The 12,892-nt window shown below is 27.4% G+C and overlaps 1 protein-coding gene across 4 annotated transcripts in view; it reads left to right on the top strand.

The window, feature by feature from the left end:
• LOC145936913 (uncharacterized) overlaps nucleotides 1-12,892 on the top strand; it is a 111,775-nt gene that overhangs the window by 79,499 nt on the left and 19,384 nt on the right. For all 4 annotated transcript variants that reach the window (XM_083039587.1, XM_083039594.1, XM_083039577.1 and 1 more), the window contains 2 exons: nucleotides 3,266-3,390; nucleotides 6,654-6,732. In XM_083039587.1, coding sequence (XP_082895713.1) covers nucleotides 3,266-3,390; nucleotides 6,654-6,732 — 204 coding nt within the window. The remainder of the gene's footprint in view (nucleotides 1-3,265; nucleotides 3,391-6,653; nucleotides 6,733-12,892) is intronic.

Genomic DNA, 12,892 nt, shown 5'->3' with positions numbered 1-12,892 from the left:
AGAAGTATCATATCAACTTTTCGTCTTCAAGAAAGATGAAGAAGCATCATAGCAAAATCCTTGTGGCATACTAACTACGGCAGCAGGATCTCTTCCTTATTTTTAGGCCATCATCTAGGTCTAAACGATTTTGTGAATTATAATACTGAAGAGAAATTAAATTGTAAATATATATCAAAATTGAGAAACAAAATTAATTTTAAAAAAATAATAAAACAAATTTATTTATTTAGTTGACATTAGATTAATTTTATATTAATTTCATTAAAAATAAAGAAATTGATTAAAATAAATTGATATTATAATAAGAATATAGTGATATAAATGTGAATGGATATCATTAGCAATATAAAATTAATATACACTTTATAATCTTTTTATACACATCTAACAAATCAAAATTAGAGAATAAAAGTATATTCTTTTAATTATAAATCTATCTGCGCATTTTTCATTGAAATTCGATGGAAACATCGAAAAATTGGAACGTGGCTGAAAGTTTCAGCAACTCGACGATATGATGATTTATTTAGCGAAAGTGGTGGATTTTTATTGGAAACACGTCGTAACTGGATATCGACAAGTGTTCAGATTTTAGGTTGGAGGTGAAAATGGGATTGGAGGTAGGGGGATGGCAACGAAAAGGCCATGAGATGAATTTTAATAAAAGACTGCCGATGTGCTGGCAGTAAATTAATCGATTTGAGATTGATGCCGTCGAAAGTTTTCTCTACGAAAAGAATTTAATAACAAATTTTGCAAAATAATTATTTGTAATTTAATAATAATTTATAATTCAAAAATTTTATATATAATTTAATCATACAAAATGCATTTAATCATATTTTTTATATTTAACGCTTTATTATATATATATATATATATATATATATATATATATATATATAGGGAAAAGTATGCTAAATCGTATCCCCTGTAAGGTAAACATTGCAATAAAACTATCAAAAAAATAACAAAATTTTTTTATTCATTTGAAAGTATGGTTTTTTTTGTCAATGACATACATTAACACAAATTTATCATTGTTTTATATCGTAAATTAAAAATGAAAAAAGTAGTATTTGGTACGATTTACAATACCGGTTTGCTAAATTGGAATTTTTAAATCGTACCAACTAACAATAAAATTAAAAAATTATAATAAAAATGAAGTTTCATTTTCTACAAACGTTCTCAGTAACAAAACTTATCTATAAGAATGTTATATTTATAATCATAAATTCTCTTCAAAAATTTAACAAAAATACTTTTTGTATCACACAAAAAATATAAATATGTAAGTATTATCGATACGATTTAGCATATTTTCCCTTATATATGTTATTATGCTGATATTTGATTATATTAGTGAATTTTTTACACACACATTGATATATCTCTTTCCCATTAATTTGCATACATATTTAAAAATAAAAACAACATTAGGATGGGAAAACGCGTGTCGCGCATGTATATAAGAAGATAACAAAACGATATCTTTCTCATATCGGATAAGGGCTTCCTTACCCTTAAGACATAAAACGAAAGTCGAAGGCCATCGTCGTCGTGAACGCCATTCCATGCATTTTGAAATGGCCAAATGACGTCTACGAATTATGTTTTCGCGATCGTCCCTTCCATCTCTCTTTGCCATCCTGTGTAAGAGCTCAATATTGCGTCATAAAATTCTGATGACTATTGTCGTAGGAGATCTTATCTTGGCAAAACAATTGTGAATAAAGTATCAAATAATACATCCGATATCTACTTTTATTATTCTTTTATATAATATTAAGTGTATTGATATATATGTATATGAGACACATCTATAAGTATGTAAAAATATGATACATATAAAAAATATGTTTATATAAGAGCTTTCGGCTTAAAAAATTAAAAAATTGAAATTTTACCTAAAAAAATTAAAAAATTGAAATTTTAATAAAATAAGAGAAAATTTTGTCTTGTAGCTCGTGAAAGTATTTTTTAGATAGGTTTGTTTTAGAAATATTGACATCTAAACATGTAGTTGAATAAACTGTCTTAAAAATAATGAGTAATATAAAAAAGCAGTATAATTTTTATGTGGTAATTTTATTTGTTTAATAATTAATAAGAAAATTTTAATTTTATTTAAATGTTTGGAATGTTGATTTACTCAAATACTAATAGTATGCACTTTTGCTTGACTGTAACAATCTTATGCGGAATTTGTGTTTGCCTGATGCATAAAATTAAAATGTTATTTTACTTTTATTTCAGTTTTAGAATATTTTATCCGCTTGATTATAAATATTACTATCTCTACAATACAAAACATTTGCGAGGATGTTTCTAGATAATTTTTTTTTGTTTCAACGCGACATTAATTCAAATGTTAAGTTTAACAATTTAGAACATGAATACCTTGCATTTATGTATATAAATAGTATTATCATATATAAATGTATGCACATTGTATATGCATTGTATATGATAATCCCATTATATAAATAATATTTACATTATATAAATAATATTTAAAATTATGACATTGTATTAAAATTAAAATTAAAAAAAAATTTTTAATTTAAAAAATATTTTTTTCTTTTCCAATTTTCTGAAAAATTTAAGAAAATTAAAAGAATGAGAAATTTTTTCTTATCTTTCAAAAATGTTTCATATTTTCTGACATATAATAACTTAAAAGTACAAACTTTGCTAAATTATGAAGAACACAAAGCAATTTTGATATATTTTTATGTATTTATGATCAGATTTATTTAAGGCACTTGTAATATTATCTATACACTTTACTGTGCCGTTCCTTATCTTTTTCTTTTATCTTGTCACATCGAGAAAAAATGACAACGGGAATTGCATTTTTATCGTTTTGTCCTCGTTCGCACGGAAATATTTGCCGAGAATTTTTCCAACGTTTCATAAACGTTTCTAGAATTGATACCTGTATCGATTGGCATTCGATCTTTTTTTCATAACGAAATGTTATTGTCAATTTGTTGTTAAAATGTTGCGATCAGTAAAATAAATTGTCGAGTTTTGAAAAGCTTATTTACTTCAAAAATTATTTTACATCACAAATCTATATTTTAGAAAATTAAAGCTGTTAGGAGAGATTTCTAAAAAATCATTATGATTATTAAGAAGCATCATGTAATTGCTAAGAAGAAGCAAATTAATTTTTATAGTATGATACATACGTATAATATATTTTTTTTACGTTAAAAATACGTTGAATGTGGATGCAAATATTTTTTTATCGCAGAAAAAATGGCACAACCTTGGAGAAGTTTCATCTGCAGATCTCAAGATTAGAGTTATATCCTAAGAACTCGAAATACGTGGACCAGTTGCTCCACGAGATGGCGACTAAGCCGATTCTTCATGTGGGTGAGTATAATACTATTATAATTTAATTATATATTATAATTAATTGAACAGTTTATAATTCTCAAATAGTGTCTTCTATAAAACAATTATTTTGTAATTTTTTTCCGTTCAAAAACTTTTTTAATATTATTAAATTATATTAAAATATATTAAATTATATTAAATTATTAATTATATTAAATTAATTATATTAATTATATTAATTATATTAAATAATTATATTAAATTATATTTTATTTTCTAATATTATTTATTGTATGTCATTTAAGTTAAAATATTACTTATTCTTTTGCATTTTAATTGGAATTATATTATTATATATATTATTTGATATTATTATTGAGTTTATTGTGATATGCATAATATTTTTATTTATGTTAGTTAAAATATACGGGATTGTTTCAAAGGATAATATCTGCTTTATAAAATCGAATGCTCTATAAATTCACATGGCGTAATAAATCTTGGAATAACAATAATAACGAAATTATGAAATTAAACGAAAGAAGACGAGGAAATAAAAATTATAGTAAGACAAATGAATATAAAACTTTCGCCATAATAATTGAAACTCCGCTCCAATTCGATTGAGAATAACGAAGACTGTATTTAATTAGTCATGGTAATTAGTCTAATTATTCCACGATGGCGGCAATTATACATAAGTTGACACACCGTCACTAAGTCGTGAGATATATTTGACTGAATAAACAGAAAAGTGGTACAAAAGAATTATAAGCTGCTGTCTCACAATATGATATTAAATTATTTCCTGAATTAATTGCTAAATATTCTAATTTGGAATTTATTTTTCATTATTAATATAAAACCATAGTTAACACATTTACTATATACAATTATTTCGCAATAATAAGTTGTAAAATACAAATACATTGAAATTAGATAAAGCAATGTCCAAATTTATTAATATTTTAAATAATATTAATATTATTGATATTATTATTTCATAATATTAACAATATTTCAAAAAGTAATTATTACGCTCAATTTCACTTTATTCTTAAAACAAATTTTTCATAAAATAAAATATTTTATAAAATATTTAATAAACAAATTAAACAAATAATTAATTTTGAAAACTTGTAGAATTTTCGAGAAATTTGTTTTACTGTTAAAACAAGTTTGTATGAAATATCATATAAAGTGGGAATTTTTAATTCTTATATAATTAATTTAAAGAATTATGTATAAATCTTTAGATTATTATTTATGTTAGAATTCTCTCGCTTTATGATATTTTATATATTATATGATATATGTAGATATATATGTATAATTATTAACTCTATAAATATTGTATTAAATATTTCAAAATTTATCTATAATTTCTACAATATTTTATATGCATCCTCAGTGTTTGCTGTTATCTAAATAAAATTATATAGATAATCATCTAGATGAAATTTTGGCGTCATCTTATCTTTATATAGATAATAAAAATATGTATTATCTATATCTGCATCTTACAAGAATGAAAAGAAGTGTTATCTTTACTAAATTATCTAAAATAATATTCATATAATTTGGTTTAGAGTTTCATAGCACATGAAAATATTTAAGTAGAACTTGAGCAGTAAATTATAAAAACTTATAAATAAAAGTATGAATATATTTTTATAATTTACATTTTTTTATTTTACATTACATTTTTATTTATTTACATTTTTTAACTGTTTAAATAAGCGGTTTTAAAAATAATATCATCTGGAAGTTATCTAGATGAATCGTCATGTAATTTTATCTTTTATCTAGATATATTTAAAACAAAATCATCTTTATCTTATCTAAGATGAATTTACATATTTTTATCTCATCTTTATCTAGCTAATTTTAAAATCATCTAAGCACAACACTGTGCATCCTATTACATAATATGTGATGTAAATATGTGATAATATAATAATGAAAATGATAATATGGTATATGTAGATGATGTAACAATGTCACAGTTACACTATACTATTACATAATATATTAATTACTACCATACTACATTACTACATTACTGCAAAAATAAGTAAGCAATTAGTTATACAAATAAAAAATTTGTAATAAATTTGGAATTAAAGCAACAAATTAGCATTTATAATTATATTTGATTAAGCCATATGTTTGATTTCTCATGGTAGAAATATGCCAAGTTAATAGAAATAAAATTGTTAGAAATATTCTGTGTGTATGTGTGCGTAAAATATGCAAACTCTCGATTGGTCGATTTATGTTGACTGAATTTATAAATCGCCCTGATGACATTCCTAATCATAGAATCACGAATAGTCGCGAGTTTGCATTTGTTTATTAACACACTATCGCAACGCGCGACATTTCAGAATAAATCTGGTTCCATTTTCCACCGAATATATCGATTTCGCGATATCGATTATGTCAATTTCTTAAATGTTATACACTCTAAATTCGGAGATCGTAAACGACGGACGTTTTATTATTTGGTCGCGACGATTTATTACCGCTTGATAAAAGTCGATTTGTGTTTTATTTAAAGCTATTAGTTGCGAGAGTTAAATAAATCGCTCCATCTAATCGCGATTTATAATATTAAAATTGTCATAATTACTTTATAACATTTTAATTGATCCAATAGATACCACGAATAAACAATATTGTACGTACATTTTATAAAATGTATTCTTAGCAGGTTCATTTATTAATGTATAGTAAATCGAATGGACGGTGGAGGGACTCTGTCCCCCCCAAAAACTAACTTAATCTCACCTATTTCCAAGTGAATCTTTATTTTAATAATTTATCCCTCACAATCAGATATACATAGGTCAGGTTAATTTTTTCGGAGAACTTCCCCCGCTTACATGTTCGATTTATTGCGCATAAATAAATGAATGTATAAAGTATATTCAAATTTTTTGTTTTCTTTGAATAGATTTTTAATTAAAAAATGATAATAAAGAAATATGTTGATGTGTGTGTTTACATAGTTTATGATTTTTGTTCCAAATGAAATATTTTTGTTAATTTTTCCCATTTTAAAATTCAAATTTTATACTTTGTAAAATATTCATATTATTGCTATATTTTGCAAACTATTCCTAGAATTTTTTTATTATGTTTCCTTGCTAAAAATCTCTTCGAAAATTACTTTTAGAGATCATACCATTATTATTATACTAATTTTTATATGAGAAAGTTTTAATTTTTTATTTAAATTTTAATCAAATATATGTATTATTTTGTAATGTAAAGATTTATCGATTGTCTTGTTACAGTTCAAAAGGACGGCGGCACGCAGCTAAAATTGATCATTGATTATGGCGATAACATGCAAGCACTGTTTAAACCAATGCGGTAAGTACGCCATTGACGCATGTATAAGAACATATATACATATATACATATATTTAACTATATTGTGATTTTTTTATTTTATATCTCTCTCTTTAGAGAACATTCTAGGGTGTCTCATTTTAATTGACCCCAAAAACTTTTTTATTTTTGATTGTATATACAACAAAATGCTTCAAACAAAAGTTATTTGATTTGAAGGGGGACAGAAGATGGCGCTACTGACTTTTTCTGAAGGTCTTTCAGGTCATTTAAAGGTCATTTATGTTTTTTAAAGTAGAATTACTCTAATTTTTTTATATAAATCGATTCCTTGCAATTTTTGGTGTAAAAAATTATAAGGATAAGAGGACCAAAAAGTGAATAGTTTATTTAAATTTGACATAATTTTGCATAAATTATAAAATATCTCGTAAAATATTCATTTTTCGACAATCTTACTTCAATACTTGGTAAATATGCATAATAACGGACCCAGCCCCAATCACCTTGACCTTGACATATGTTGTCAAGGTCATAGGCCTGAGTAACCTCCAACAAATTTTAGCCGTCGCTTGTTGTTTAATAAAAAGTTATTAACAAAAGAAGTTGCAAAGAAAATATAAAATATCAGAAACGTATGTGCACACACACACACACACACACACACACACACACGGGAGGGTGCAAGGGGGGCCTTTGGCCCTCCTCCCGCACCCTCCCCGCCAGTAGGGGACGCATTGCGAAGAGTTCTATTACAATGGACACATGCTGTAAGTTGTAAAGCGAGGTCCACCCTGCCTACCAGCGGGGAGGGTGCGGGAGGGGGGGCCGAAGGCCCCCCTTGCACCCCCCCCCCGTGTGTGTGTGTGTGTGTGTGTGTGTGTGTGTGTGTGTGTGTGTGTGTGTGTGTGTGTGTGTGTGTGTGTGTGTGCACATACGTTTCTGATATTTTATATTTTCTTTGCAACTTTTCTATATATAATGGAAAAGTATTTATTATAATGTTATTATAATGTCATTACAATGGATATGCTTTGCTCATTATATCGAAGAAAGCATCGAAACGCTGTTTATTGCAGGTTAGATTTATAAATTCGTAAAGCAACATTTTCCGTTTAATTTCTATCTAGCCACCAAGAATGACGCAAATCAACTGAGAGGGATTTGTTATGATATGTCTTGTTATGATTTATCTTGAAGGGCATAGTATTATTATATGTAGTAAAGTAAACGCGTGAGCGGGGGAGGGGCGGAGCCCCTCCCCCTGCACCCACTCCCCACAGTACATTCACTGTACAGTATATTTAATGTATATGGTGTCACAAATATTGGTTTTATTTAGTAAACTTTTTTTGTTAATAACTTTTTATTAAACAGCAAGCGACGGCTAAAATTTGTTGGAGGTTACTCAGGCCTATGACCTTGACAACATATGTCAAGGTCAAGGTGATTGGGGCTGGGTCCGTTATTATGCATATTTACCCAATACTTTTATGCTGGTCACAATTAAAATGGGACGCCCTGTTTATATGTATATTCAAATTAAATATGTATAAGAAAGTGATATATCAAATATAAAATAATTTTTCGCGTGTGCTGTATAAGCAAATGGCGCTAATTAGTGGTGATCGTGTGCAAATTACGAGGAAGAGGTCAGCTTCCATGACTTTCGCGAATAAAGACAGACCACTGAGTGTCGAAAAGTTTTTGGTATATCTTGGAGTCGCAGGCAGGCAACGTGCGAAATTACTTTGGCAGTTTGTCTCAATGGGCGTCGCGACACCCTACCATGGGACATAGTTTCGATAGCGCCTACATTAACGCTAAGATATACAAGGTGGCCCACGTAAAATGTTACAAGTCAATTACTCAAAAAATATTAGTCAAATCAAAAAGTTGTTCATGAAAAAGTTTCATGTGTATTCCAGGTGCTTTTCTAACTACGTAAACATATACTAGTCGCCCGCCCTTTTCCCCTTCAAGAGAGGAGTAATTTTATAATGTCAAATGGATACCCCTATAAATTATATATTTGGATTCTATGGAAAAAGAACAAGTAAATTTTATTTGGAACATTTCTTGGAAAAATGCTTATATCAAAAGTTGTAAGCATTTAAACTTTAAAGTAGAGTTAGCATAATGATAAAATCGTAAGTTAAATGAAAAACTTTATAGTTTTTGTTTTTTTGTACTTAATATTATATATTTTACTTGATAGAAAAATTAATATATTATAAAATTTTTTAAAAATGTATACCAGGTATCCCATTTTAAAGGACCCACTCAAATATCTCATTGTCAGAAACACTGCGTTAAATCGAAAAATGTTTCCTACAAAAGTTGTAGGGTTTCGAGGGAGACATAACATAGTAATATTCATTTGACCTTGGGCGGCATCTCCAAGGTCAAGTGAAGGTGAGAATTTGAAGGTGAGAAGGTGAATTTTGAAGAAAATAAAAAAATGCTTCAGATAAAAGTTGTTCAAATTAATTAGTAGAAAAAGATGTTATAATAAAAAATTATAACATAAAAAGTTATGTCCCCCTCGAAACCCTACAACTTTTGTAGGAAACCTTTTTTGATTTAACGCAGTGTTTCTGAGATATTTGAGTGGGTCCTTTAAAATGGGACACCCGGTATATTATATATTTTATATTATATATTTTTAAAAAATATAAAATTATATTAATTTCTAGGAAAATAAAAAAAATTAAAGCTTATTTTTAAGAAAAGTAAAATAAAATTATTCTTAGTAAATTAAAAATATTTTATTTAATATAAAATAATTGAAATTAAAAGTTAAAGAAATTAAAATTAAAATCTCCTTTCACGAGATCTTTTTCACCTTATGACCGTATTGTGTGCAATTTTTTCATTTTTTAATGATTTTATTATTAATTGCGTTCTACTTTAAAATACTTATAACTTTTGATATAAGCATTTATTAAACAAATGTTCCTAATAAAATTTACTTGTTGTTTTTCCGTAAAATTCAAATATGTAACATTTTATAGCGGGATTCATTTGAAATTATAAAGTTACACGCCTCACTTCTCTTGAAGGAGGAGCAGTGACTTTATATTTACATAGTTAAAAGGCTCCTCGAATACATGGAACTTTCTCTTGAACAACTTTTTGATTCGACAAATATTTTTAGAGTTATTGGCTTTTAACATTTTTAGGTGAGTCACTCTATATATACGAAATTTCTCTCTTTCTCTCTCTCTCTCTCTCTCTCTCTCTCTCTCTCTCTCTCTCTCTCTCTCTCTCTCTCGACCGGAAAGATTTTTATAATTGGAATTTAAGTAATTGTAGTAAAAATTCTAAAAAAATATCTGTGCACCGTTCTGACTCTTTCGAGATTGATAAATTCCGATAAGCGGACACACATATATATATATTTATATATTTATATACATATAATCACTTCTCTTGTCTGGGTTTTTTTTCCACTGACAAAATTACGCGAATTCAGTTACGAGCGCAATTATATAAATGGTATCTTGAACGTATCCCCCTCACATGAGAGCTATGAGAGAAACACTTTCGAGCAACTTCACAGTTTCCTTTCGTCATGTTCCCTCTTCTTTTTCCATTCTTCTTTTCCCTTCGTACCGTTTCTCTCGTCAATGATACGTCACACACTCTATTGTTACCGAGAGCGTGTCTTTTTGCCTGATACTTTATCAAATGCGACGAATTCAACTTTAATTGATGTTTCATAATTCATGATATTGACAATTCAAATTTAATTAATATTTTATTTCCGACCATTTTTATTTTAAATTATAAATTACGCTGTGTAATTATTACTTCTAATATTTTTATATATATATATATATATATATATAATATTTTACATATATATAGGTGACTTTGTCGTTTTCTTATTTTTAAATCAATATTTATATGAATAAAATAAAATATATTTTATTTAAAATAAAGAAATATATATATATATGTATATATATATATATATATATATATATATATATATATGTATATATATCTCTGTATGTATATGCATGTGTGTATATAAAATGAGAGATAGAATAAGGTCCTTTAAACAAGTTAAATATACAGGGTATATCATAGTTACACCCTATCTCTGGAGAATGAATCAAAGTCAAAATAGGTCGAAAATAAAGAATGACGAAATGACGTTTGAGCCTTCTTTCAAGAATTTACAATAGAAAAATTTATTTGGATTATTATTTTTATTGGAATTAAAAGTTTGTAAATTGCTTTGATAACAATAAGTTAAGAACCATAATATTAATTAATTAACAAATAGACAGTGAGGTTAGAATACAGAAAGTATTCAAATAATATCCACCATTATTGTTTGTGACAGAATCTCCAGATAAACATTTAAAAACACATTTTTTTATTTTGATTGTAATTCTCTAAAGAAAGCTTAAACGCGTAATTTCGTAATTGTTTATCTTCGACTAATTTTGACTTTGTCGATTCATTCTCTAGAGAGATAGGGCATGATTTATAGCCAGTGTTTGCTGTTATCTAAATAAAATTATATAGATGATCATCTAGATGAAATTTTGGCGTTATCTTATCTTTATATAGATAATTAAAAAATGTATTATCTATATCTGCATCTTAGATAAAAAAAAGTGTTATCTTTACTAAATAATCTAAAATAATATTCAGATAATTTGATTTAGAGTTTCATAGCACATGAAAATATTTTAAGTAGTAGAACTTGAGCAGTAAACGATAAAAACTTATAAATAGAAAACTATGAATATATTTTTATATCTCTTTTATAATTTCCATTTTTTTATTTTACATTACATTTTTATTTATTTACATTTTTTAACTGTTTACATAATCGATTTTAAAAATAATATTATCTGGAAGTTATCTAGATGAATCGTCATATAATTTTATCTTTTATCTAGATATATTTAAAACAAAATCATCTTCATCTTATCTAAGATGAATTTACATATTTTTATCTCATCTTTATCTAGCTAATTTTAAAATCATCTAAACACAACACTGTTTATAGCACACTGTATATGTAATGTGTGTCGCACATTGCGTTTTTTTTTTTTAGATCCTGAATAATGTAAGTATAATAAAGAATAACTATAATGATGATCATTATTCACACATAATTACTTTTATCTTATAATAATCAACATCCGGAAAAATTTTTTTGTGACACGCCAAAAGTGGAGAATTTAGGGATGGCGCAATATCTAGAAAGGTCGAGAAGAATTTTCGGACAAGCCTGATATTACTTATATCTATCTTCTCTCTCGTTCTTCTCTTTCTCCTTCCCTTCCCATCTCTCTCTCTCTCAATGATCCACACGAGTCCAGAACCCTTTAAACTTTCAGTGGGCCGAAGATTTCACGATAAGTGGCCGCCGCTCGCGCGCGGCTTAAACTCCGGTAATAAGTTCGCCAATAAGTTCCTCCGAAAGTTTGCGACCCGTGAGTGAGAAAGGAAGAGAGCAGTAGTAGCGAGAATTTTGGGGCCAGGCTTGGTCGCAATAAGCTCTCGTTACTCGCTTGGACAAAATTTACTCCATCTAAAGGAAGAATAAAAACACACATTTTCTCTTTACGGTATATACTATATTCTTTATGTGCGATTTTTTTAAATCTATATATTTTATAAGATAATTACACATTTCACATAATAATCATTGTATATTATTGAATTGTCGCATCAGATTTTCTAAAAGCGGCAGCTTTATGTGGAACACTTATGTATGAAGCAACGACCCATATATATTTTAGAGTCTAGGTTTTAAGCGTCTCCCTTTGTAACATTTATAATTTAATCTTGAGAATTTAGAAAGTTATAGGTCGAAGTTCCCTTTATATATAGAATATATTAAATTAACTGTTCGAATGACCCGATTTCTTAGATTTTTCTTTCCCTATTTCCTAGAGATTGATCAGATCTCACTTGCGCGCGTGTGTGTTTTGTGTATGTGTTTATTGTCCTATCTCATGTGTATACATATATGTATATATGTATATACACATATAACGCGCGGCTCGTAAGCCCGCACTAAGATCATCGAGTAAATATTTGATCGTGCTCGAGTTTGCGGAACTCCTGAAGCTCTCTCTTTCTCTCCTCTCCTCCCTCTCTCTCTCTCTCTCTTTCCTCTTCCTTCCTTCCTCTTTCGTCCTTCTTTTCCCTT

This window comes from Prenolepis imparis, unplaced genomic scaffold (assembly GCF_030444845.1).
Source record: "Prenolepis imparis isolate NDT839.2.m4 unplaced genomic scaffold, iyPreImpa1.0 SCAF_1, whole genome shotgun sequence".
Taxonomy (NCBI): domain Eukaryota; kingdom Metazoa; phylum Arthropoda; class Insecta; order Hymenoptera; family Formicidae; genus Prenolepis; species Prenolepis imparis.
This window is presented reverse-complemented; position numbering and strand designations above follow the sequence as displayed.